The following is a 23001-nucleotide window of genomic DNA, read 5'->3' on the forward strand; positions in this document are numbered from 1 at the left end:
CAAATCAGGAGAGCGATTTGGATTACTCTTCTGAAACGAATCAAACTGATAAAGTTTAGATTATTCAATTTTGAATCGAATTGAATACAATGTAATTGCTAATTTGAATTGAATTAAATGGACGGAGGTGTACTGAATTGAATTGAATTGAATTGATAATATGTAAATTATAGGCAGAGTTATTTGAATTTGATTTAATGGATTATGTTTTGTTCACTCAGTTTCACCATGAGTATTGTGTTCGGTTCATTCTGCAGAAAGCTATTTAAATTTGATTTTATATAATGGATTATGTTTCGTTCACTCAATACTATACAATTGTATTGTATTCGGTTCACCATGAGTACTATGTTCGGTTCGCCATGAGTACTGCGTTCGGTTCATTCTGTAATATTCAAAACTCTTCTTCCTCACCTTCTACTGCTTCTTCACCAGAGAGAGAAGGAGGAAAAGACAAAAAAATACAGCAGCAACAACAACAAAAGAATGACGATAAGGAGAAAACACGTGAAGAAGAAGGAACGTGAAAAAGGAGGAGAAGGAGGAGAAGGAGGAACCCGAAGAAGAAGACGAAGAAGAAGACGCTCCGTGCGGAAATGATCATGAAAAGAGGAAGAAGAAGAAGAAGTGTAGGAGAAGAAGAAGGAGCGTGGGGAGAAGGAGGGTTGGGCAAGAGCGATTTCGTGTGTGTTGGGCGCGTGTATTTCACGTTTTATTTAATGGTATTGAATATTTTTTGGTGTTAGGCCAACTTGATTACATGTTATCTGTTTCTAATTTTGAGAAGATACCTACAGCAATTAGTTAATCAATCCCGCTAGGTTACCAACAGCATTTCTGCCAACTTCTGCCAACTCTTGTTTATAAATGTGTTTAATGGAAGTGTCTTTGTGGATGTGTCTAATAAAAATATTTTTTTTATGACTGTTTCTAATAGAAGTGTCTTTATAAATGTATTTTTTGGATGTGTCTCTTTATACATATATTAAAATATAATAATTAATTATTATTGACAATAAGTTGGCAGACAATCTATTGGCACCCTATACTTTTCTTTAGTTAATTAATACTTTGTGAAGACCGAGTTTTCACCAGCCACTATCACTGCCGCAATCCCCATCCATATCACCACCTTCAATGCCATGAATTTCATACCCTTCCGGCGAGAGTAGCTGCTGCGTTCTTCACTCATCAATGATGTTGCGTTCATCAACAAAAGCTTCTCTGCGCTCTTTCGGCAGCAATCTGAATCTCAATTTGGTAATCTTTCTCATCCCAAACCCTACCTTATTCCCATTACTCTCTCTTATACCACTGATATTGATGCCATCAAGGACAGACCCCTTCTCCTATATTCTATTAGGAATCTCCAAAACCTTGATTCAGCTTTGCATCTCTTTCACAAGATGGTTTCCATGAACCCTTTGCCATCTGCGAGGGACTTTACCTTATTGTTTAGCTCTATTGTTAAGATGAAGCATTACACTGCTGCCATTTCGTTAATCAAACACTTGTTCTCCTTAGGACTCAAATCTAATATCTATACACTCAGTATTGTTGTCAATTGTCTGTGCCGTTTGAATCACACTCCCTTTGCCTTCTCTGTGGTTGGGACGATGTTCAAAATCGGCTTGGAGCCCGATGTGGTCACATTTAACACCATTGTTAATGGTCTTTGTATTGAAGGCAATGTGGATTATGCTATTTTGTTTGTTGACCACATGGATTACTTGGGATATCAACCCGACGGCCACACGATTGGAGCAGTTATAAATGGATTGTGCAAGATGGGCGACACCCCTGCTGCCATTGCCATTCTAAGGAAGACGGAAACAAGAAACTGCAAAGCAAGGGTTACTGTTGCCGGTTATACCACAATTGTGGATAGTCTTTGCAAGGATGGGATGGTATCGGAGGCTTTGAGTCTATTCTCGGAAATGACAACAAAAGGTCTTCAACCCGATACCATCACTTACAATCGCTTGATTCAAGGACTCTGTACTTTCAGCAGATGGCAGGAGGCTGCGTCTTTACTGAGCGAGAGAAAACGAAAGGGAATTATGCCGGATACGCATACTTTTACTATTTTAATGGATGCTCTTTGTAAAGAGGGAAAGATTTCAAGTGCTAGAGCCATACTTGGTCAAATGGACTTCCAAGTCACAACATTCAGATGTATACCTTTATTGACCATTTCATCCAAGAGATAAATAGCCTTATTAATCCTTTTGATCTTGCACCACCCATGGATTAATGAAGTATAAGTGTTGCTGTTCGGTAGGCATCCCTTGTGAACCATCAAATCAAATACTTTCATGCCCTCCTCCATTTGACTTTGGAAACAAAAACCAGCAATCATTGAGTTATAGGTGACAACATCAGGCTCCTTTCCCATTCTAACCATTTGTAGGGGTGTTCATAAAAAAACCAAATTGTGGTTAACCGGTTAAAAAACCATAACCACATTTTGGTTAACCAGTTTAATAAAACAATTTTAAAAACCATATCCATATTTTTCAGAATTGGTTAACCAAAACTAAATTAAAAAAAACCAGTTTTTAACTGGTTAACCAAAACCAAAACCAAATTAAAATCAAAACCTAATTTCAAAACCAAATTATATACTTTCTCTCTCTCTCCCCCTTCCTCTCTCTCTCTCTCGCCTTCCTCTCTCTTTCTCTCTCCCTCCCTTCTTTCTCTTCTCTCTCTCTCTCCTCTTTCTCTCCCTTCTCTCTCTCCCCCTTCCTTCCTCCTCTCTCTCTCCCTTCTCCCTCTTTCTCACTCATTTTCCTCTTTATCTCCTCTCCCATTCTCTCTCTCTTTTCCCTCTCTTTCCGCTTCTCTCTGTCCCTCTTTCTCCTCTCTCTCTCTCTCTCTCTCTCTCTTTCTCTTTCTTCCTCTTTTTCTCTCTCTCCCCACTCTCTCTCTCTCTCTCCACCTCGTCTTTCTTTCTCTCTCTCTCCCTTATCTCTCTATCCTTCTTTCCCTCTCTCTCCCCTTCCCTCTTTCTCTCTCTCCTTCTCTCCCTCTCTCTTTCTCTCCTTTTCTCTCTATCTCTCTCCTTCTCCCCCCTCCCTTCTCTCTCTTTCTCTCTCTCTTCTCCCCTTCCTCTCTCTAATTATCTCTCCCCTTTTTCTATCTCTCCTTCTCCTCTCTCTCTCTCCTCTCCTTCTCTCTCTCCCATATATCTATCCTTTCTCCTTTCTCCCTTCTCCTTCCTCTGTCTCTCTCTCTCTCCCCTTTTTCTCCCTTCTCTTTCTCGCTCTCTCTTTTCTCTTTCTCTCTCTCTCGCTCCTCTCTCTTTTCTTTTCTTCTTTCTCTCTCTCCTCTTCTTCCTCTCTTTCTTTTCTCTCCTTCTCCTCTTTCTTTTCTTACTCTCTCTTTTCTCTTTCTCTCAAGCTTCTCTCAATCTCTATCCCTCTTCTATCTCTTTTCTCCTCTTCTCTCTAAATCGAGAGAGAAGAGAGAGAGGAAGAGAAGATAAAGGAGGAAAAAGAAAAAAAAGGAGAGAGATAAGAAGAGAGAAGAATGATAGGAGATAGAGAAGAAGAGAGAGAAAGAGAAAGAGGACAAAGAGGGAGAAAAAGAGAGGGGAAAGAGAGGATTGGGAGAGAGACAGAAAAAGAGAAGGAGAAAGAGAAAATAGAGGAGGGGAGAGAGAAGGAGAGAGGGAGAGGAAGGGAGAGAGAAAGAGGGTAGGGGAGATAGAGAGCATGAGGAGAAAGGGAGAGAAGGATAGAGAGAAAGAAAGAGGGGAAGGGGAGAGAGAGAGAGAGAGAGAGAGAGAGAGGAGGGGGAGAGAGAGAAAAGAAAGAAAGGAGGAAAGAGAGAAATGGGAGAGAGAGAAAGAGAGAGAGAAAAGGAAGAGAAGAAGAGAGAGAGAGAGGGGGGAGAGAGAGAAATGGGAGAGAGGGGAGAGAGAGGAAGAGAAAGAGAGGGGAGGGGAGAAAGAGGGGAAGGGGAGAAAGAGAGAGAGAGAGAGAAGAGGAGGGGGAGAGAAAAGGAGAGAGATGGAAATAAGGAGATTAGAAAAATTTACTCGTATCATTTAAAAAGAAAATTATTTATATTAGAAAAATTATTTATAGAAAATACTGAAAAGAGATAAGAAAGAAAAAGGAACAAAAGCAATGGAAGAGATTTCATTATTTACAAATGTTACTCGTATCATTTAGAAAGAAAAAAATTTAGATTAAAAAAATTCAATTAAAAGAAGGTTTAAGAATTTGGGTTTTTGTATGTAAAAATATTAATTTTTGTGTAAAAATCTATTTTTACATGTAAAAACCAATTTTACGATATAAAAACCAATTTTTTAGTATAAAAATTGGTTTTTTAGTACAAAACCGGTTTTTGTTTTAATAACCGGTTAAAAACCGGTTTTGAATTTCACTAACCGGTTAATAACCGGTTTCATCATGTAAAACCAATTTAGTTAATTAACCAATACTATATTTTTGGTTAACCAAAAAACTGGTTTGATTTTTGGATTAACCAAACCATGAACACCCTACTTGGAATACTCTTATCCATGGATTTTGCAAAGTGGGTAAACCGTTAGCTGCTAAAGAATTGTTTTTTACAATGCACAAATTTGGTCAATATCCTGATCTATCGAGCTGTGCCATAATATTGGATGGCCTATTCAAATGTCATTTGTTTTCTGATGCAATATCATTATTTAGTGAAATGGAGAAGAATAATTTGGATCTTAATATTGAAACTTACAATGTGGTGCTCTTTGGGATGTGCCATGCTGGAAAACTAAATGATGCACGAGAACTCTTCTCTTGTCTGCCAGCAAAAGGCTTGAAACCTGATCTATATACATATACAATCATGATCCAAGGTCTATGTAGGGAAGGACTTCTGATTGATGCTGAAGAGTTACTGATGCATATGGAAGTGGATGGCTGCTTGCCTAATTCCTGCACATATAATGTATTGGTTCAAGGATTACTGAGAAGAAATGATGTTCCGAAGTCAGTAAAATATCTTCGGATTATGAAAGAAAAAGGTTATGCAGCAGATGCTAGAACCATGGAATTGCTTGTAGATTACCTCTCTACCCACAAAGGAGAGAATGCTTTTCAAGAACTTGTGTAGAAAATTGTTTGAATATATCAATATAGCCCAAAATCATTTGAAAATGCCAATATAACCTCTTAGTTCTTTAAAATTATACATTTTTCAAAAAAAGAAAAGTCATTGAAAGAAAAAAAATCTTCCAACAGTGTGTCCTGATTGCTCTGTACTAAATGCTTACAAAATTGTATGGCAAGAAATAAAACTAGCACATTAAAGTTTAAAGATCCATTTAAAATTGTATTTGTTGTCTAATTCTACACTTAAATAGTAACATTTTACTTGTTCTCTTTCAGCCTTCATACTGATGCTTCATACAAGAAACTTGTCATGCCATTTTCACTACGCAATGTAATAACAAAATGTTCTATAAGAAATAAAACTTTCTGTACTAAAATTACATAACTTGGACTGATCAAAGTGGTTTTCCATCAAAAGTATCATACGTTCCTCTACTTTCTTAAGTCATGAAGAAGTCTGCTCGTTCTTAAGATTGATGTTCTAGTGTAGAAACTGATACTTCCATGCTGCTTTTTTTTTTTCAAATTGGCCACAGCAGAATAAGAAAGTTATGCATTACGTTATTCTAGTCATGTACTTTGTTTTAAGCTTCATTCATGTGAATTTTTAATAATATTTGTATATAATATAGTATTTATTAATATATTTTTAAAATTAGATTAAATAATTTTATGTGAAAATTTTATATTAAATAATTTAAAATTACTTTATATTTATTTTAACACAAAAGAGTATTCTTGTCTAACAAAAAAAACACACACACATACAAAAGAGTATTCTCATTGATATTGTATTTTTGTTGTGCTTCTCAAGTTTTAATCTAGTTTTTAGTATTTCTTGTTCATAGATTTTTTGCCAAGTTCAATTAGGCATAATAACGACTTAATTTGTTTCCATTTGTAAGACAAATGTAACCACTTATTACGCTAATGTTATTTTGTAGTTTTTCTTCTAATTGCAAAAATACATTTTTTTCTTTTTGCAAAAGACCTTTACAGGAGATTAATAAGGCTCTTTAAGAAGAGAAACTTCATGAGTTTACTTTACATTTAGTGAAGGAGTATCATTTAGTCCAAACTGAATTCGTGAAGTAAAGAAAAAAGTTGAAACCTTTGAAAAAATGCTAATTCCATGGTATCTTTCGATTTATCCTTCATGAAAGCTCAATTCAGATGGTTCAGTCAACCAAAAAAAAGAAAACCCGCTTGTGAAAATATTCTAAGAGACCATGCCAGAAGATTGGATTTGACACTTTAAGATGTTTTAGTACCAACTTTTGCGAAACTTTAAGATGTTCTTCTCGGCTTGGATTTGACACATTGTCTAGACTATGCGAATGTGGAGATTGAAGTGGACTCAGCAGTGACGGTCAAGACTTGAATGAGCTCCACTTTGTTAGACTCTTGTTTTTTTTTGGACGTTAATCCACGTTGTTCATAAAAAAAATTGGTTCATTAATATATGTTTTTTTTTTTTGAAAACATTAAAAGTGTAAACAATTTTAAAAACTTTTATTTAAAAATTAAGAAAATAATTAAAAAATAAATTAGATTTACTAATTATTTTTCTTCAATGAAATATGAAAAAGTTCTTTTATGTTAATTTATTCTGTTAACTTTATCAAAATACTACATTATAATAAAAAGCAGTCATTAAAATCAGTTTTTTATATTTATTTATATATGTTTGTATATATAATTATATATATTTTTTAATAAATAATCAATTAATAGAATAGTTAAATCTGCTATATTAGAATAATTAAACTTACAACGTATAAATAATCAAATTTGCTTACAGTAATAAAATAAAAAAATTTCATCAAATGCCAAATTCGTCATTTTAATAAACAACAATTAATTAATAACTAATTTATAATTTTCAGTAGGTACAACAGCCGTACAGCAATTGATTAATTAATACTTTGTGAAGATTCTTCAGTCTTCACCAATCACTGCCGCAAGCCCGCAATCCCATCCATATCACCACCTTCATTATCGCCATGAATTTCATACCCTTGCGGCGAGCGTAGCTGCTGCGTTCTTCACTCACCAATGATGTTGCGTTCATCAACTAGAGCTTCTCTGCGCTTCTTTCCGCAGCAATCTCAATTTGGTACTTTTTCTCGTCCCAAACCCTTTCTTGATGCCATCAAGGACAGACCCCATCTCGTAAATTCTATTAGGAATCTCCAGAACCTTGATTCTGCTCTGCATCTGTTTGACAAAATGCTTTCCATGAACCCTTTGCCATGCGTGAATGACTTTAACTTTTTGTTTAGCTCTATTGTTAAGATGAAGCATTACACAGCTGCCATTTCGTTAATCAAACACTTGTTCTCCTTACGACTCAAATCTGATATCTATACACTCAATATTGTTGTCAATTGTCTGTGCCGTTTGAATCACACTCCCTTTGCCTTCTCTGTCGTGGGGATGATGTTCAAAATCGGCTTGGAGCCCAATGTGGTCACATTGAACACCATTGTTAATGGTCTTTGTATTGAAGGCAACGTGGATTATGCTATTTGGTTTCTTGACCACATGGATTACTTGGGATATCAACCCGACACCCACACGTTTGGAGCAATTATAAATGGATTGTGCAAGATGGGCAACACCCCTGCTGCCATTGCCATTCTAAGGAACACGGAAACAAGAAACTGCAAACCAAGTTTTGATGTTATGGATTATAACACAATTGTGGATAGTCTTTGCAAGGATGGGCTGGTATCTGAGGCTTTGAGTCTATTCTCCGAAATGAGAACAAAAGGTATACAACCCGATACTATCACTTACAATCGCTTGATTCAAGGACTGTGTACTTTCAGCAGATGGCAGGAGGCTGCGTCTTTACTGAGCGAGAGAAAACAAAAGGGAATTATGCCGGATACGCATACTTTTAATATTTTAGTGGATGCTCTTTGTAAAGAGGGAAAGATTTCAAGTGCTAGAGCCATATTTGGTCAAATGGTTCGAATGGGAGAGGAGCCTACTGTTGTCACCTATAACTCAATGATTGCTGGTTATTGTTTCCAAAATCAAATGGAGGAAGCCATGAAAGTATTTGATTTGATGGTTCACAAGGGATGCGTACCAACCGTCTACACTTATACTTCATTAATCCATGGGTGGTGCAAGATGAAACGGATTAATAAGGCTATTTATCTCTTGGGTGAAATGATCAATAAAGGTTTAAATCTGGATGTTGTGACTTGGAATACTCTTATCTATGGATTTTGCAAAGCGGGTAAACCGGTAGCTGCTAAAGAATTGTTTTTTACAATGCACAAATTTGGTCAATATCCTGATCTATCGAGCTGTGCCATAATATTGGATGGCCTATTCAAATGTCATTTGATTTCCGATGCAATATCATTATTTAGTGAAATGGAGAAGAATAATTTGGATCTTAATATTGAAACTTATAATGTGGTGCTCCGTGGGATGTGCCATGCTGGAAAACTAAATGATGCACTAGAACTCTTCTCTTGTCTGCCAGCAAAAGGCTTGAAACCTGATGTATATACTTATACAATCATGATCCAAGGTCTATGTGGGGAAGGACTTCTGATTGATGCTGAAGAAATGCTGATGAATATGGAAGAGCATGGCTGCTTGCCAGATAGCTGCACATATAACGTCTTCATCCAAGGATTACTACGACGAAATGCTGTTCTGAAGTCATTAAAATATTTTCAGACTATGAAAGACAAAGGTTGTGCAGCAAATGCTACAACCATGGAGTTGCTTGTAGATTACCTCTCTACGCACAAAGGAGAGAATGCTTTTCAAGAATTTGTGCAGAAAATTGTTTGAATATATCAATATAACCTAAAATTGTTTAAATATATCAATATAACCTCTTAGTTCTTTATTTGAATTGAGAATTTGATGTTGTGTAGAAATTGATACTTCCATGCTGCTTTTTGTTTTCAAATTAGACCCAGCAGAGTAAGAATCTCCTTCTTGAGAAGGTTATGCAATGTTTTATTCTAGTCATCTACAAAAATAAATCTTATTTTGGACGTCAATAATAATAATAATAATAATAATATATAACAAAATCAACATATTATAAATAAAATTATAAATATAATAATAAAATAATAATATTATAATACATTGTGTAGTTTAGATTAGATTAGATCCGTTTTGAAAAGTAGATTCGAAATTCAATCCAATCCTTGCGTTTTGCAAAAAATAGAACAAAATCAAATTTAAATTAGTGCAGTTTTAATCAATTTTTTGTTTGGATTAAAGTGGATGAGTGGTTTAATTTAAATCGATTTAAATTTGGACACTAAAAAAAATATTTTTGTCTAAAAAACACACACATACACAAAAAAGTATTCTCATTGATATCATATGTTTTTGTGCTACCCAAGTTTGAATCTAATTTTTAATATTTCTTGAACATAGATTTTTGGCCAAGTTCAATTAGGCATAATAACTACTTTGTTTCCATTTATAAAACAAATAATAAATGTAACCACTTATTTATGCTAATGTTATTTTGTAGTTTTCTTCTAATTGCAAGAATATATTTTCTTTGCAAAAGAGCTTTTCAGGAGATATTAAAAATATTAAAAACAATATATTGTTATTCATATATATATAAAAATATCAAAATAATACTAAAAAGAGAAATAAAATTGTATTTATATTTGTAACAATTAAAAGTTCAAAAATTAAAAGAGTATAATATATCAATTATGATATCACGCAATTAATTTATTCATTTAAATATAGTTTAAAATAAATACAAACATGTTAACAAAGATTACTTTTTAAGCACATATTAAATGTATTATCAAATTATATAATGATTTCACAATATTTATGCTCCTATAAAAATATAATTGATACAATAAAATAATTATTTAAAATTTAATTCAAATTACAATATTCTCGATTTAAATATTTTAAGTTTATAAACCTCTTAGACTAAATTTAGCTTAGACTTGTTCCATAAACCTCTCTTTCATTGGTTGATGAAGATTTTGACCTCCTAATCCCTTTTAAAAGCGGTGTCGTGGACTCTTCTCTTTGCTAGAATTATGAGTACTCATTGGTGATGGAAACAAGATTTAGAATTTGTTTAGACACCATTAAATGAATAAAAAAGAGATTTTTTTTTAATAATTTTTTTTATTGTGTTTAGTAAATTTTTAATAGTAAAAGTAAAAATACTAAAAAAAATAATTTTTTTAAAAAACTATAATTTATATTTTTTTAAAAGATTTTTTTTAAAAAAAAAGGAAGAAATTTTTATATAATAAATAAACAAAAAGTATTTTTATTTTTTTTATTTAAACATAATTAATAAATAAAAAGTTTTTTATATAAAATATTTAAATATAAAATTATTTGTATTTTTATAAAAAAAATTTAAAAAATATTATTTAAAAAAAATCTTTTTCGAAAACGTGACCAAGCGCTTAGCCGGATCTGAATTTGCTCGAGTAAAGAAAAAAGTTGGGACCTTTGAGAAAATTCCTATTCGATAGTATTCTCTGATTCATCCTTCATAAAAATTCAATTCGGATGGTTGACAACAAAAAAGGGAGAAGATTTAGTGCTAACCTAGGATATTGCTGTGAGTTTTGCGGAACTATGGCTGCGTATAAAACAAGCACTGAGAACAAAACATAAAGAACAAACACAAAATTTTGTGTTTTTGTATCCTGTTTAATAATAAATTAGAATAAATTATAAAAATTTAATTTATTTTTTTTATTAAAAAAATTTGAGATAAAAAATATAATAATAAAAAATATAATTATAAAAAATTAATAAAAATAATAAACAAAATAAAAAATAAATTGTGTTCCTTATCAAAATTTTCATGTCTTTCCTGTTAGGATAGATACGAAATACACTAATTCAGTGTTTCTTAATAAATTGTCTTTGTCCATATTTCCGTGTCCCTATCTCTGTAAGCAAACGTAGCCTATAGGATCATAGGATGTTCTTCTCGGCTTGGATCTGATACACAGTCTAGGCTCTGCGAATGTGAAGATTGAAGTGGATTCAGCGGTGGCTGTCAAGCTATGCTCACAAGACTCGAATGAATTTCATACCCTTGCGGCGAGCGTGGCTGCTGCGTTCTTCACTCATCAATGATGTTGCGTTCATCAACAAGAACTTCTCTGATATCTATACACTCAACATTTCGTTAATCAAACACTTGTTCTCCTTACGACTCAAATTTGATATCTATACACTCAATATTGTTGTCAATTGTCTATGCCGTCTGAATCACACTCCCTTTGCCTTCTCCGTGGTAGGGATGATGTTCAAAATCGGCTTGGAGCCCGATGTGGTCACATTTAACAGCATTGTTAATGGTCTTTATATTGAAGGCAATGTGGATTATGCTACTTGGTTTCTTGACCACATGGATTACATGGGATATCAACCCAACGGCCACACGATTGGAAATGGATTGTGCAAGATGGAAACTCATATTTATACATTTTTTGGTGTGTCTCCAAGCTCCTCTTGAATACTTCACATATTTACTCATATAAAGAAACTGGACATCTATTTAGCATAGATTATCTCAATGTTATAACATACTCTTGAGGAACCAAGTACTCCTCTTAAATAAACATATAAAAGAACAAATAGAGTATTTCCTTTTGTGCATCACTGAGGACGATTGCAATTTGTAAAGTCAGTTATCAGCATATCTTTTTTTCTATCTATTCAAACAAAAAGGAGAGGCAAAGGAACTAAGGAAGTATACCAATTGCCGAGGTAAGCATCAAAGTGGTCCCTGAAGTTATCCTCGAGGCTCAAAGTAATCCCTGAAATTAAAAATTTGTCTAGATCGTCCCTGAAGTTGATCTCCGGTACTCATAGTGGTCCTTCCGGTGAATTTCGTCCAGCTGGCGCAACCGAAAAGCTAACCTGGCGTCGTTGGTGACACGTTAGCAGCCCAACGGCTAGCTGACGTGGCGCAATAAACATTTTGGACTCAATTTGGTCCCTAATTTTAGGTTAAAAACCCTAACCCCCAATTGACTCTCTTCTCCTTTCTTCTCCATCGCACAAGCTGTTCTCCTCTACTCTCCGTCACACTCTTCACTCTTCATTTCTCCGTCACACTCTATACATTTAACCTCTCCGTGCTTCCACTGTCATGGATGCGGCAGGGTGACGTTCTTGTCTCAATTTCTGTATATATTCTAAGCAAACTCGAGACCACTTCTGCCATGTTTGGTCTCCTTGAAGGTTCTTCAACCAAGCATGCTAGGCTTAGCTTAACTAGCTGAATTGCACAGACCTTCTCACTGTTTCCCATGAGACTAGGATCAATGAACAAACCGAGTTTCTCTTCTGCATCATCTTTATCAATGAGATTCAATATGATTGATGAAAGCATCGTCTCACTTCCATCATCCTGCACAATAATAGAATCTTTGCCAGTGATCAATTCCAACAGCACCACTCCGAACGCATACACGTCCATCTTCGATGTGACTCTCCCTGAATCAAGATACTCTGGAGCCATATAACCCCTAGTTCCCACAACATGTGATGTGTAATAAGAACAAGAGCTTGTTACTTCTCTATCTGATTCTTTAGCCAAAGTGAAATTCGCTATCTTGGCCCTTAGATCTTTATTTAACAATATATTGTCAGTGTTTATGGCCTTGTGAACATAGCAAGGATCTGTGAAGTTATGAAGATACTCAAGTCCATTTGCAATATCCACAGCAATCCGAATCCTCTTTCTCCAACATTGGTGTTCTAGGGTTCTGTTTCTTCTCCCAAGCCATTCTCTCAACAACCATTTTCCATGTATTCAAAAACAAGATAGAAGGATCCATCTTTTTCACAGTAACCTTCCAGCTTTATCAGGTTGAAGTGATTGATCCTTCCTAACAAATTCACTTCCTTAGAGGCACCCAAATTCATCTTCTTGATCGCCATGATTTCCCTCTCCTTACCAAATACCCCACGGTAGACAGAGCCTTTGATTCTGTTGCTTGCACTGAAATTCTCATGTGCTTCTTTAATTTCATCAAACTTGTACACTTTGGAAAGAAGCTCAATGCTTGCTAACCCTTCACGTATTTATTCTGAAAACACTTGCTTTGTTCTGCCTCTTCTATCTCCCCTGAAGAAAATTTCTAATCTCTTTCTACGCACAAACACGAGAGATAAAACGACAAACAGAAAAAACAAGAAGCTCGCAGAGGAAGTAAGAGCAACTATGATTCTTTTTCTTTTTGTCTTTGTCTTATCCTTTCTTACAGTGTAAAGAGTAGTTGGAGAAGGTGGTTGACCATTTTGAACTTTGGTTATTGTGCTGTTGGGTTCACTTGTTAATGGAATGAGGACAATTGTGAATGGATATAGCATTTCATTTTCTGAGGATAAACCATTGGCATCAACCATACTACTTGCGTTGACATGGAACTGTGTTGCGATATTAGAGACGTTATCACCCCAATTAACCGAGTAGGTCAGCAAATACTTGGTGCCGCTACCGGCTTGACGCGCCGTCGGACAAGCGCATATGAGGGGCACGTGCAACACCATGCCAGGATGCAAATCAAGAACCCCATAAGGATTGTAACGCTGGAGAGAATCGCACGTGGTTAATCCCTGAAAGGCATCATTTGCTGTTGTAAAATATGTTGGATCTTTTGGCAGAATGTATGTGGTTTGGGCTTGATAGTACTCATCATAATCATCATCATGTTCTCTGGTTGGACAAGAACAATTGAGAGGGACAATGACTTCTTTGCCGGTTCGGAACAATGTGGAATGAGTGGCGTTGTTGAACCTTGCAAGGTCCTCTGGGTTTGAGGAAGTGAGGTTGGAGATTGTGGCAATGGTGTTGTGAGGAGTTTGGGATTTGAATATGAGAAAGGTTAAGCAAGATTTTTGGAATCCATTGCAGGTGTATAGGAAATCTGAAGAAGGACCCTCTGCGTCGTTGTTGCTGCAACTTAGTACTGAGTTTCCTGAATAATTCTGCTGTGACATGATGCCATTTGAAGATACAAGAAGAAAGCTTAGTGTGAAGAGAACAATAGTATTATCCATTGGACTCAGACTCGTGATATGATAGACTAATATTTCTCACATCAGAATACGTAATATATAGTGCAAACGCGGGTTGGATTAAAAAAGTGATAAAATTATTTAACCTAAAATTAGGGACCAAATTGAGTCCAAAATGTTTACTGCGTCACGTCAGCTAGCCGTTGGGCTGCTAACGTGTCACCAACGACGCCAGGTCAGCTTTCCGGTTGCGCCAGCCGGACGAAATTCACCGGAAGAACCACTATGAGTACCGGAGATCAACTTCAGGGACGATCTAGACAAATTTTTAATTTCAGGGATTACTTTGAGCCTCGAGGATAACTTCAGGACCACTTTGATGCTTACCTCACCAATTGCCCAAGATGCTACCCAAGCTTTATATAAATCCCACCATTCTTAAAACACAAGTATCAAAGTTTTCTGCTGATTGGAGGTGAACTTCATGCTTGACTATCTCCCTCTCAATACTTCTCTCCCGCAATTCACGCAGCGAATATTCATAATCTAACAAAACAACGACACAGCAAACGACATTTCATTATTCCAGGCTTCATTCTCACGCAAAAAATAATGTCTGTGAATAAACCAATGTGAAGACACACTTAGAAACATCATAAATTCATAATTTACAACTCAAAACATTCATTCAAAGTTGAACTATTAATTGAAATAAGGTAAAGACAATACAAATTGATGTGCAACATTGGCAATCACTTTAACTCCAAACAAACTTTTAGTAACAGAAACCCAAACTCAAAACTAGCATCCAAGTTTACAGAGAAAAACAACAGCTCTCATAAACCCATAAACCCGATCAAAAATACTAGTACCAACAACACAACAGACTAAACAGAGCCAGAAATTAAGAACAATTAGCAACAATAAATAATCACCATAAACCTTAAATTCAATAAATCTATCAACAAAAATTCAAAAACACTAAAACAGTAGATTCAAAAATTAAAAAAACACTAAAACAGCAGCACCAATATAACAAATCTAATTTTAGCAGTAATTTCAACAACACAAAATCAACGATCAACAGAGCATTCAAAACAGATCAACAGGGCAAAAATGGAAAAAGTGAAAATGTGTGTAAGTGCCACTAACCTTCGACGGAGAGCAGGACGACAAAGAGACGACAGTGAGCGACGAGATGACGGCAACCAGCTCGAAGCCTCGAATAGAGAAGCCACCAATGGATGGACAACGTGCCGAGCTAGAACAGAGTCCGAGTTTGAGACAGGTGGAACGAGGAAGCTGAGAGCCGCCGACAACCACGGATGGCGGAACCGAGCAGAAAAAGCTAGGGTTTGGTTTGGGTTTTGTTTCTTCAAACTTCAGAGAGAATAAGGTCTTTGCATCATAGTTGTCAGAACCGAACCGGTGATCGAACCGGTCAAGTTACCGGGTTACTGGGTCATTGGTTCAATCGGTGAGTCACTGGTTGAACCGGTTAACCCGGTCCTATGTAAATAAAAAATAAAAAATAGTAAAAAATTTAAAGTTAAAATTTAAAATATATATTTTTACTAACATTTTAAGAATATTCAACTATTCTAAAATAATATGAAACAGAAATAATAAGTATTTTATTAATTTTAATGTATCATAAATATTTTATTTTGTTTTTATATTAAAATAATAATTATTTTCAAAATTTAATAATTTATTAATAAATTTATATCTATTATACTATTATATACTACAAATATTTATTAAAAAATAATATTAATAGATATTATATAATTATAAAAAGAAAAAATTAGTGAATTATAATTATTATTAAATAAAAATATAATCAATTTAAAAATAAATGAGTTTATAACTAAAATTAAAATAAATTAAATAGAAGTAAATATATTTGATAAAAGATATCTATATATATATTAATTTGTAAACATTATAATTAGAACTGTGATAGTTTGGTGGTTATCACATGCCCCTTTTTTATTGAGGACAGGGGTTCAAACCCCACTTCACTCATTTTGCAAAATTTTAATTACCAGCGGTTCGGTTGGACCGATTTACCGAGTTTGACCGGTTTTCACCGGTTTACTACGAGTTTGACCGGTTCATACCGGTTTTCATCCTTGTGCGGTCTAATTAGCGGATTGAACCGGTTTAAGATCCGGTTCACCGGTTTTCCGGTCGAACCGGCCAGTCCGGTCCGGTTTTTACAAACACTGCTTTGCATAGTTGTAAGAATTGGACCGAATCGGTCCGACCAAAAAATCGGTAAATCAAAATCCTAATCAATCCGGTCTAATTCTCAAACTGTTAAAGTTTAGAACGGTCAAAGTCAGTAAAAATCGGATAAAACTGGTCAAAACCATCCAAAAACAATAATAATCAGTAATAAGTTGGTTCAACCGAATTATTCCAAAAAAAAATTCTAAGATATGGTTCAAATATGAATCTTTTTTGTGCTTACATGTTCTCTTTGCCACAAAGTTATATTATTTTTGTTTTTTATTATTTTAAATGCTAATTATTAATTATATAATAAAAATATACAATAATTTTTTTAATTATTATTTTAATTTTATACTCACTTATATATAAATTAATAATATTTTTTATTATTCATAATTATTAATATAAATGTAATTAAATATGTATAAATAAAAAATATCAAATATTTTTATTAATTATAATATAATTATTTTTATAATTATATAATATTTATTAATATTTTTTTCAACAAAAACATATAATAAATAATAATATAATAAATATAAATTAATTAATTAATTATTAAAATAAAAATTATTTATTTTAATATAAAAATAAAAATAAAAAATTTTAATTATAATAAAATACTAAAATTTTATATACTTATTTAATAATAACTATGTTATAACTTATTTATTATAATTTGTTAAAATTTAATTATTTTTAAAATATTAATAAAAATATATATATTTTTTAAATTTTAATTTTATATTTTAAATTATTTTATATTTTTTATTTATGTGAAACCGATTTTAATAATTTAATTAGTAACTCATTGATTGAACTAATAAATTAATAAACCAATAATTTAATGGCTTCGATTATTAGTTCAGTTCTAATAACTACAAGCTTTGCATTCTTTGCGTTCACGAAGGAGGGGTGAGTTCGGGGGAAGGTGGTGTGTGGTGTGTCACGCGTAAGGGGTTTTCCTTTTTTTTAAAAAAAGAAAAAAAAAAAAGCAAAATTGCGTCGTTTTTAAAGAACCGGCCGTCAAAGGTTTTCAGATTTGCAGTTTTGGCATCGGACCGGATCGTTTTTATTGTCGGTTCCCGTTGAACCATTACTCTTCACCGATCACTGCCGCAATCCCCATCCATATCAGATATTACCACCTTCATCGCCATGAATTTCATACCCTTGCGGCGAGCGTAGCTGCTGTGCTCACTCATCAATGATGTTGCGTTCATCAACAAAAGCTTCTCTGCGCTTCTTTCGGCAGCAATCTCAATTTGGTACTCTTTCTCATCCCAAACCCTTCCTTTTTCCCACTGATACTGATGTCATCAAGGACAGATATCATCTCGTAAAATCTATTAGGAATCTCCAAAACCTTGACTCTGCTTTGCATCTCTTTCACAAGATAGTTTCCATGAAGCCTTTGCCATCTGTGAAGGACTTTAACTTATTGTTTAGCTCCATTGTTAAGATGAAGCATTACACAGCTGCCATTTCGTTAATCAAACACTTGTTCTCTTTAGGACTCAAATCTGATATCTATACACTCAGTATTGTTGTCAATTGTCTGTGCCGTTTGAATCACACTCCCTTTGCCTTCTCTGTGGTGGGGACGATGTTCAAAATCGGCTTGGAGCCCAATGTGGTCACATTTAGCACCATTGTTAATGGTCTTTGTATTGAAGGCAATGTGGATTATGCTATTTTGTTTGTTGACCACATGGATAACATGGGATATCAACCCGACGGCCACACGATTGGAGCAATTATAAATGGATTGTGCAAGATGGGCGACACCCCTGCTGCCATTGCCATTCTAAGGAAGACGGAAACAAGAAACTGCAAAGCAAGGGTTACTGTTGCCGGTTATACCACAATTGTGGATAGTCTTTGCAAGGATGGGATGGTATCCGAGGCTTTGAGTCTATTCTCGGAAATGACAACAAAAGGTCTTCAACCCGATACCATCACTTACAATCGCTTGATTCAAGGACTCTGTACTTTCAGCAGATGGCAGGAGGCTGCGTCTTTACTGAGCGAGAGAAAACGAAAGGGAATTATGCCGGATACGCATACTTTTACTATTTTAATGGATGCTCTTTGTAAAGAGGGAAAGATTTCAAGTGCCAGAGCCATACTTGGTCAAATGGTTCGAATGGGAAAGGAGCCTGATGTTGTCACCTATAACTCGATGATTGCTGGTTATTGTTTCCAAAGTCAAATGGAGGAGGCCATGAAAGTATTTGATTTGATGGTTCACAAGGGATGCGTACCAAACGTCTGCACTTATACTTCATTAATCCATGGGTGGTGCAAGATCAAAAGCATTGATAAGGCTATTTATCTATTGGATGAAATGGTCCATAAAGGTTTAAATCTGAATGTTGTGACTTGGAATACTCTTATCCATGGATTTTGCAAAGTGGGTAAACCGTTAGCTGCTAAAGAATTGTTTTTTACAATGCACAAATTTGGTCAATATCCTGATCTATCGAGCTGTGCCATAATATTGGATGGCCTATTCAAATGTCATTTGTTTTCTGATGCAATATCATTATTTAGTGAAATGGAGAAGAATAATTTGGATCTTGATATTGAAACTTACAATGTGGTGCTCTGTGGGATGTGCCATGCTGGAAAACTAAATGATGCACGTGAACTCTTCTCTTGTCTGCCAGCAAAAGGCTTGAAACCTGATCTATATACATATACAATCATGATCCAAGGTCTATGTAGGGAAGGACTTCTGATTGATGCTGAAGAGTTACTGATGCATATGGAAGTGGATGGCTGCTTGCCTAATTCCTGCACATATAATGTATTGGTTCAAGGATTACTGAGAAGAAATGATGTTCCGAAGTCAGTAAAATATCTTCGGATTATGAAAGAAAAAGGTTATGCAGCAGATGCTAGAACCATGGAATTGCTTGTAGATTACCTCTCTACGCACAAAGGAGAGAATGCTTTTCAAGAACTTGTGCGGAAAATTGTTTGAACATATCAATATAACCTTAGTTCTTTAAAATTATAATTTTTCAAAAAAAGAAAAGTCATTGAAAGAAAAAAAAATCTTCTAGCAGTGTGTCCTGATTGCTCTGTACTAAATGCTTACAAAATTGTATGGCAAGAACTAAAATTAGCACATTAAAGTTTAAAGATTCATTTAAAATTGTATTTGTCGTCTAATTCTACACTTAAATAGTAACATTTTATCTTGTTCTCTTTCAGCCTTCATACTAATGCTTCATACAAGAAACTTGTCATGCCATTATCACTACGCAATGTAATAACAAAATGTTCTATAAGAAATAAAACTCTCTGTACTAAAACTACATAACTTGGACTGATCAAAGTGGTTTTCCATCAAAAGTATCATACGTTCCTCTACTTTCTTAAGTCATGAAGAAGGCTGCTCGTTCTTAAGATTGATGTTCTAGTGTAGAAACTGATACTTCCATGCTGCTTTTTTTTTCAAATTGGCCACAGCAGAATAAGAAAGTTATGCATTACGGAATTCTAGTCATCTACTTCGTTTTAAGCTTCATTCATGAGAATTTTTAAGAATATTTGTATATAATATAGTATTTAATAATATATTTTTAAAATTAGATTAAATAATTTTATGTGAAAATATTATATTAAATAATTTAAAATTACTTTATATTTAATTAAATTCACAATTTGTTTACATTAATATAATAAAATTTTTCCATCAAATACCAAATTCGTAATTTTTATAAACAACAATTAATTAATAACTAATTTTTTACGATGTATACAGATACGGGATACGACATGACACAGGATACGCAGACACGTAAATTTAAAATTCTTATAAGATATAGGAGTATTTGTTAAATAAATTGTAATGGTATTTTGATATTTTATTCATATTAAAATATAAATTGGAAGGTTGATAAAGAATCAAGCTAGAATCAAGATTGCGATTAGGGACTTCTACAAAGACTTGTATCATCAGGAGAAGTCGCCATTCGTGGGGTTTAGAGACTGTCTGGTGGAGAGAATCAGTGAGGATGATGCTATGGCTCTGGAGATACAGCCAACTTCTGAGGAGGTTAGAAAAGCAGTGTGGGATTGTGATTCATCTAAGGTGCCTGGTAGTGATGGCTACAACATAAACTTCATAAAGAAGTGTTGGGAAGGAATTGGTCCTGAATTCACGGGAGCGGTATTGGAATTTTTCCAGTCTTCCAGATTACCGGCGGATGCTAATCTCACATGGGTTGCGCTGGCACCTAAGTTTACTGGAGTAAAGGAAATCAAAGATCTCAGACCCATTAGTATGGTCGGGTGTGTGTACAAAGTCATATCAAAGATGATGGTCAGGAGAATGCGAGCAATAATGCCACGACTTGTAGGTGAGACACAGAGTGCATTTGTCAAGGGGCGGAAAATATATGATGGGGCACTCATTGCATGCGAAACTGTTCAATGGCTAAAATAGAGAAAGAAGAAAGCGGCGATAATAAAGTTAGACTTCCAGAAGGCATATGATAGAGTCAAGTGGAGCTTCGTGGATCTTGTTCTACAGAAAATGGGGTTTGGAAGAAGGTGGAGGGGGTGGGTTATGGAGTGCGTAAGTACTGCCTCTATGTCAGTATTGATAAACGGTTCGCCCTCTCGGCCGTTTAAGATGGAAAGGGGCCTACGACAAGGTGATCCACTGTCTCCTTTCTTGTTCGTCCTCGTTGTTGATGTCCTACATAGAATGCTTGAGGAGGCGGTTAGAAACAGGCGAATTTCTCCGCTACTGGTCGGTAGAGATCATATTGAGCTATCGCATCTTCAGTTTGCAGATGACACCATTCTGTTCTGCCCCCAAGAGGAAGAGACCGTGAAGAACTATAGGAGGATACTTCGCTGTTTTGAATTGATGTCGGGGTTAAGCATCAACTTTGATAAATCAAGCTTGATTCCTATAAATTGTGAGGCTTAGTGGGTTCAACGTATGTGCTGTGTGCTGGGATACCAGGAAGTCGCCCTTCCAGTAAAATATTTGGGGATCCAGCTAGGAGCTAATCCAAAGTTGGTGAAAACTTGGAAGCCGATTGTGGACAAAGTGGAGAAAAAACTCAGCCTATGGAAAGCCAAGGTTCTTAATAAAGTCGGTAAATTAGTACTCATAAAATCGGTACTAAATAGCCTCCCTGTATATTATTTAAGTCTGTACAGGATGCCAAAGGCTGTTGCGGATAAACTTATTTCCTTACAGAGAAAATTTTTATGGAGTAAGGAGGATGGTAGGACTGGTATGGCATTGGTAAGGTGGGAGGTGGTGCAGGCGCCCAAAAAATTTGGTGGGTTGGGTGTTGGGGATGCCATGCTACGGAACACAGCTCTTCTTTTTAAGTGGTGGTGGCGTTTTTCAAAGGAGGATTGCCCGCTGTGAAAGAAGGTGGTTTGTGCTTGTAATAACCTGAACCCAGATGTCTTGCTATCCTCTCAGACTTTACCTAGCAAGGGGGCCCTTGGAAGGATATCTGTCAGATACAGTTCACGAGCCAGCAAGTTAGACAAAAGATAATCACTGGGCTGGTTATGGAGGCTGGCGATGGAAGAAGGACTCGGTTCTGGGAGGATGTTTGGCTGCGTGGTGGTGCTCCGAAAGTCCAGTTTTCGAGGCTTTTCTCAGTTTCAAACCAAAGAGGATCTTTTATAGGGAATTGTGGGTTTTGGGATGGGGTTGAGTGGATATGGAACTTCCAATGGAGGCGAGAGCTATTCCAATGAGAGTTGGATCTAGTGAACCAATTGCATGAGGCATTAAGTCTGGTCAAACTGGCTTATGGTAGTGAGGATCGAGTTGTATGGAAATTTGATAAACAAGGGGTCTTTTCTACTAAATCTTTTATGCAGGTGATACAGGATGACAACCTTCCAGAGGATATAACAAGCTACAACTTTACAAGAACACTTTGGAAAGGCTTAGTCCCACCAAGAGTTGAACTGTTTGTCTGGTTTGTATTGACTGGTAGGGTCAATACGAAGGAGAGGCTGAGTCAGTTGGGAGTCATCCACCAGGAAGATATTCTATGTGTGTTTTGTAACAAGAGTATTGAATATGTTCACCACTTGTTCCTTGGCTGTGATTTTTCTTGGCAGGTTTGGTGTGCCTGGTTGGCATTTGTTGGAAGGCAATGGTCATGCTCGGGGATGCTGAAGGAACATTTTATAAGTTGGACTGAGATATCAGCTAGCAAGGAGGAGCGCAAGAGGTGGTTGATGGATTTTTGTGCGATTATCTAGAACATCTGGCTAGAAAGGAATAGAAGGATTTTTCAGAACAAAGGAAAAGGGGTTGTTGAGGTCATCCATTTATCCTTCATGAATTATAAGGAGTGGTTAGGTGTAGATCCTTTTTGTTGTTGATGGCAATGTCGGAGATGACAATAGGATAAACAGGAGTCTTACTGGGAGTTGGATAGCTTAGTTTATGATTTACTTGGTTCGTTTATTATTGTACGCTCCACTTCATGTGTTTGAGCTTCTTTTTTCCAAAAAAAAAAATTTGTTTTAATAATTAATAATATATACTATTTCTGAACTCGTTTCAAGAATATATATTAAGAATAAGGCTAGACACGTTAACACGTAATGGTATTTAGGTATATCTAAGCATTTT

The 23001-nt window shown here is 35.2% G+C and overlaps 2 protein-coding genes and 2 pseudogenes across 2 annotated transcripts; 3 read left to right on the forward strand and 1 right to left on the reverse strand.

The window, feature by feature from the left end:
- Positions 1-1194: 1194 nt before the first annotated feature.
- LOC148566293 (uncharacterized) lies at positions 1195-5106 on the forward strand (annotated as a pseudogene).
- A 1923-nt stretch (positions 5107-7029) lies between these two features.
- On the forward strand, positions 7030-9045 carry LOC107644649 (uncharacterized). The gene has a single exon (XM_021103123.2). It carries the CDS (start codon positions 7161-7163, stop codon positions 8922-8924), a length of 1764 nt encoding a protein of 587 aa, XP_020958782.1. The 5' UTR covers positions 7030-7160; the 3' UTR covers positions 8925-9045.
- A 3174-nt stretch (positions 9046-12219) lies between these two features.
- LOC148566294 (lysM domain receptor-like kinase 4) lies at positions 12220-14168 on the reverse strand (annotated as a pseudogene).
- Positions 14169-17428: 3260 nt separating this feature from the next.
- Positions 17429-19514, forward strand: LOC110262654 (uncharacterized). Its single transcript, XM_088486337.1, has 2 exons — positions 17429-17635; positions 17882-19514. The coding sequence occupies exons 1-2, from the start codon at positions 17575-17577 to the stop codon at positions 19351-19353; spliced, it is 1533 nt and encodes a 510-aa protein (XP_088342463.1). The 5' UTR covers positions 17429-17574; the 3' UTR covers positions 19354-19514.
- Positions 19515-23001: the final 3487 nt, after the last annotated feature.

Source organism: Arachis ipaensis, chromosome B5 (genome assembly GCF_059453495.1).
Source record: "Arachis ipaensis isolate K30076 ecotype BB chromosome B5, ASM5945349v1, whole genome shotgun sequence".
In the NCBI taxonomy this organism is placed as follows: domain Eukaryota; kingdom Viridiplantae; phylum Streptophyta; class Magnoliopsida; order Fabales; family Fabaceae; genus Arachis; species Arachis ipaensis.

Coding starts and splice junctions, on each gene's coding strand:
- LOC107644649 (XM_021103123.2), top strand. CDS start 7,161: ATGATGTTGCGTTCATCAACTAGAGCTTCTCTGCGCTTCTTTCCGCAG.
- LOC110262654 (XM_088486337.1), top strand. CDS start 17,575: ATGATGTTGCGTTCATCAACAAAAGCTTCTCTGCGCTTCTTTCGGCAG. Junction 17,636..17,881: donor TCGGCAGCAATCTCAATTTG/GTACTCTTTCTC, acceptor TGTTCTCTTTAG/GACTCAAATCTGATATCTAT.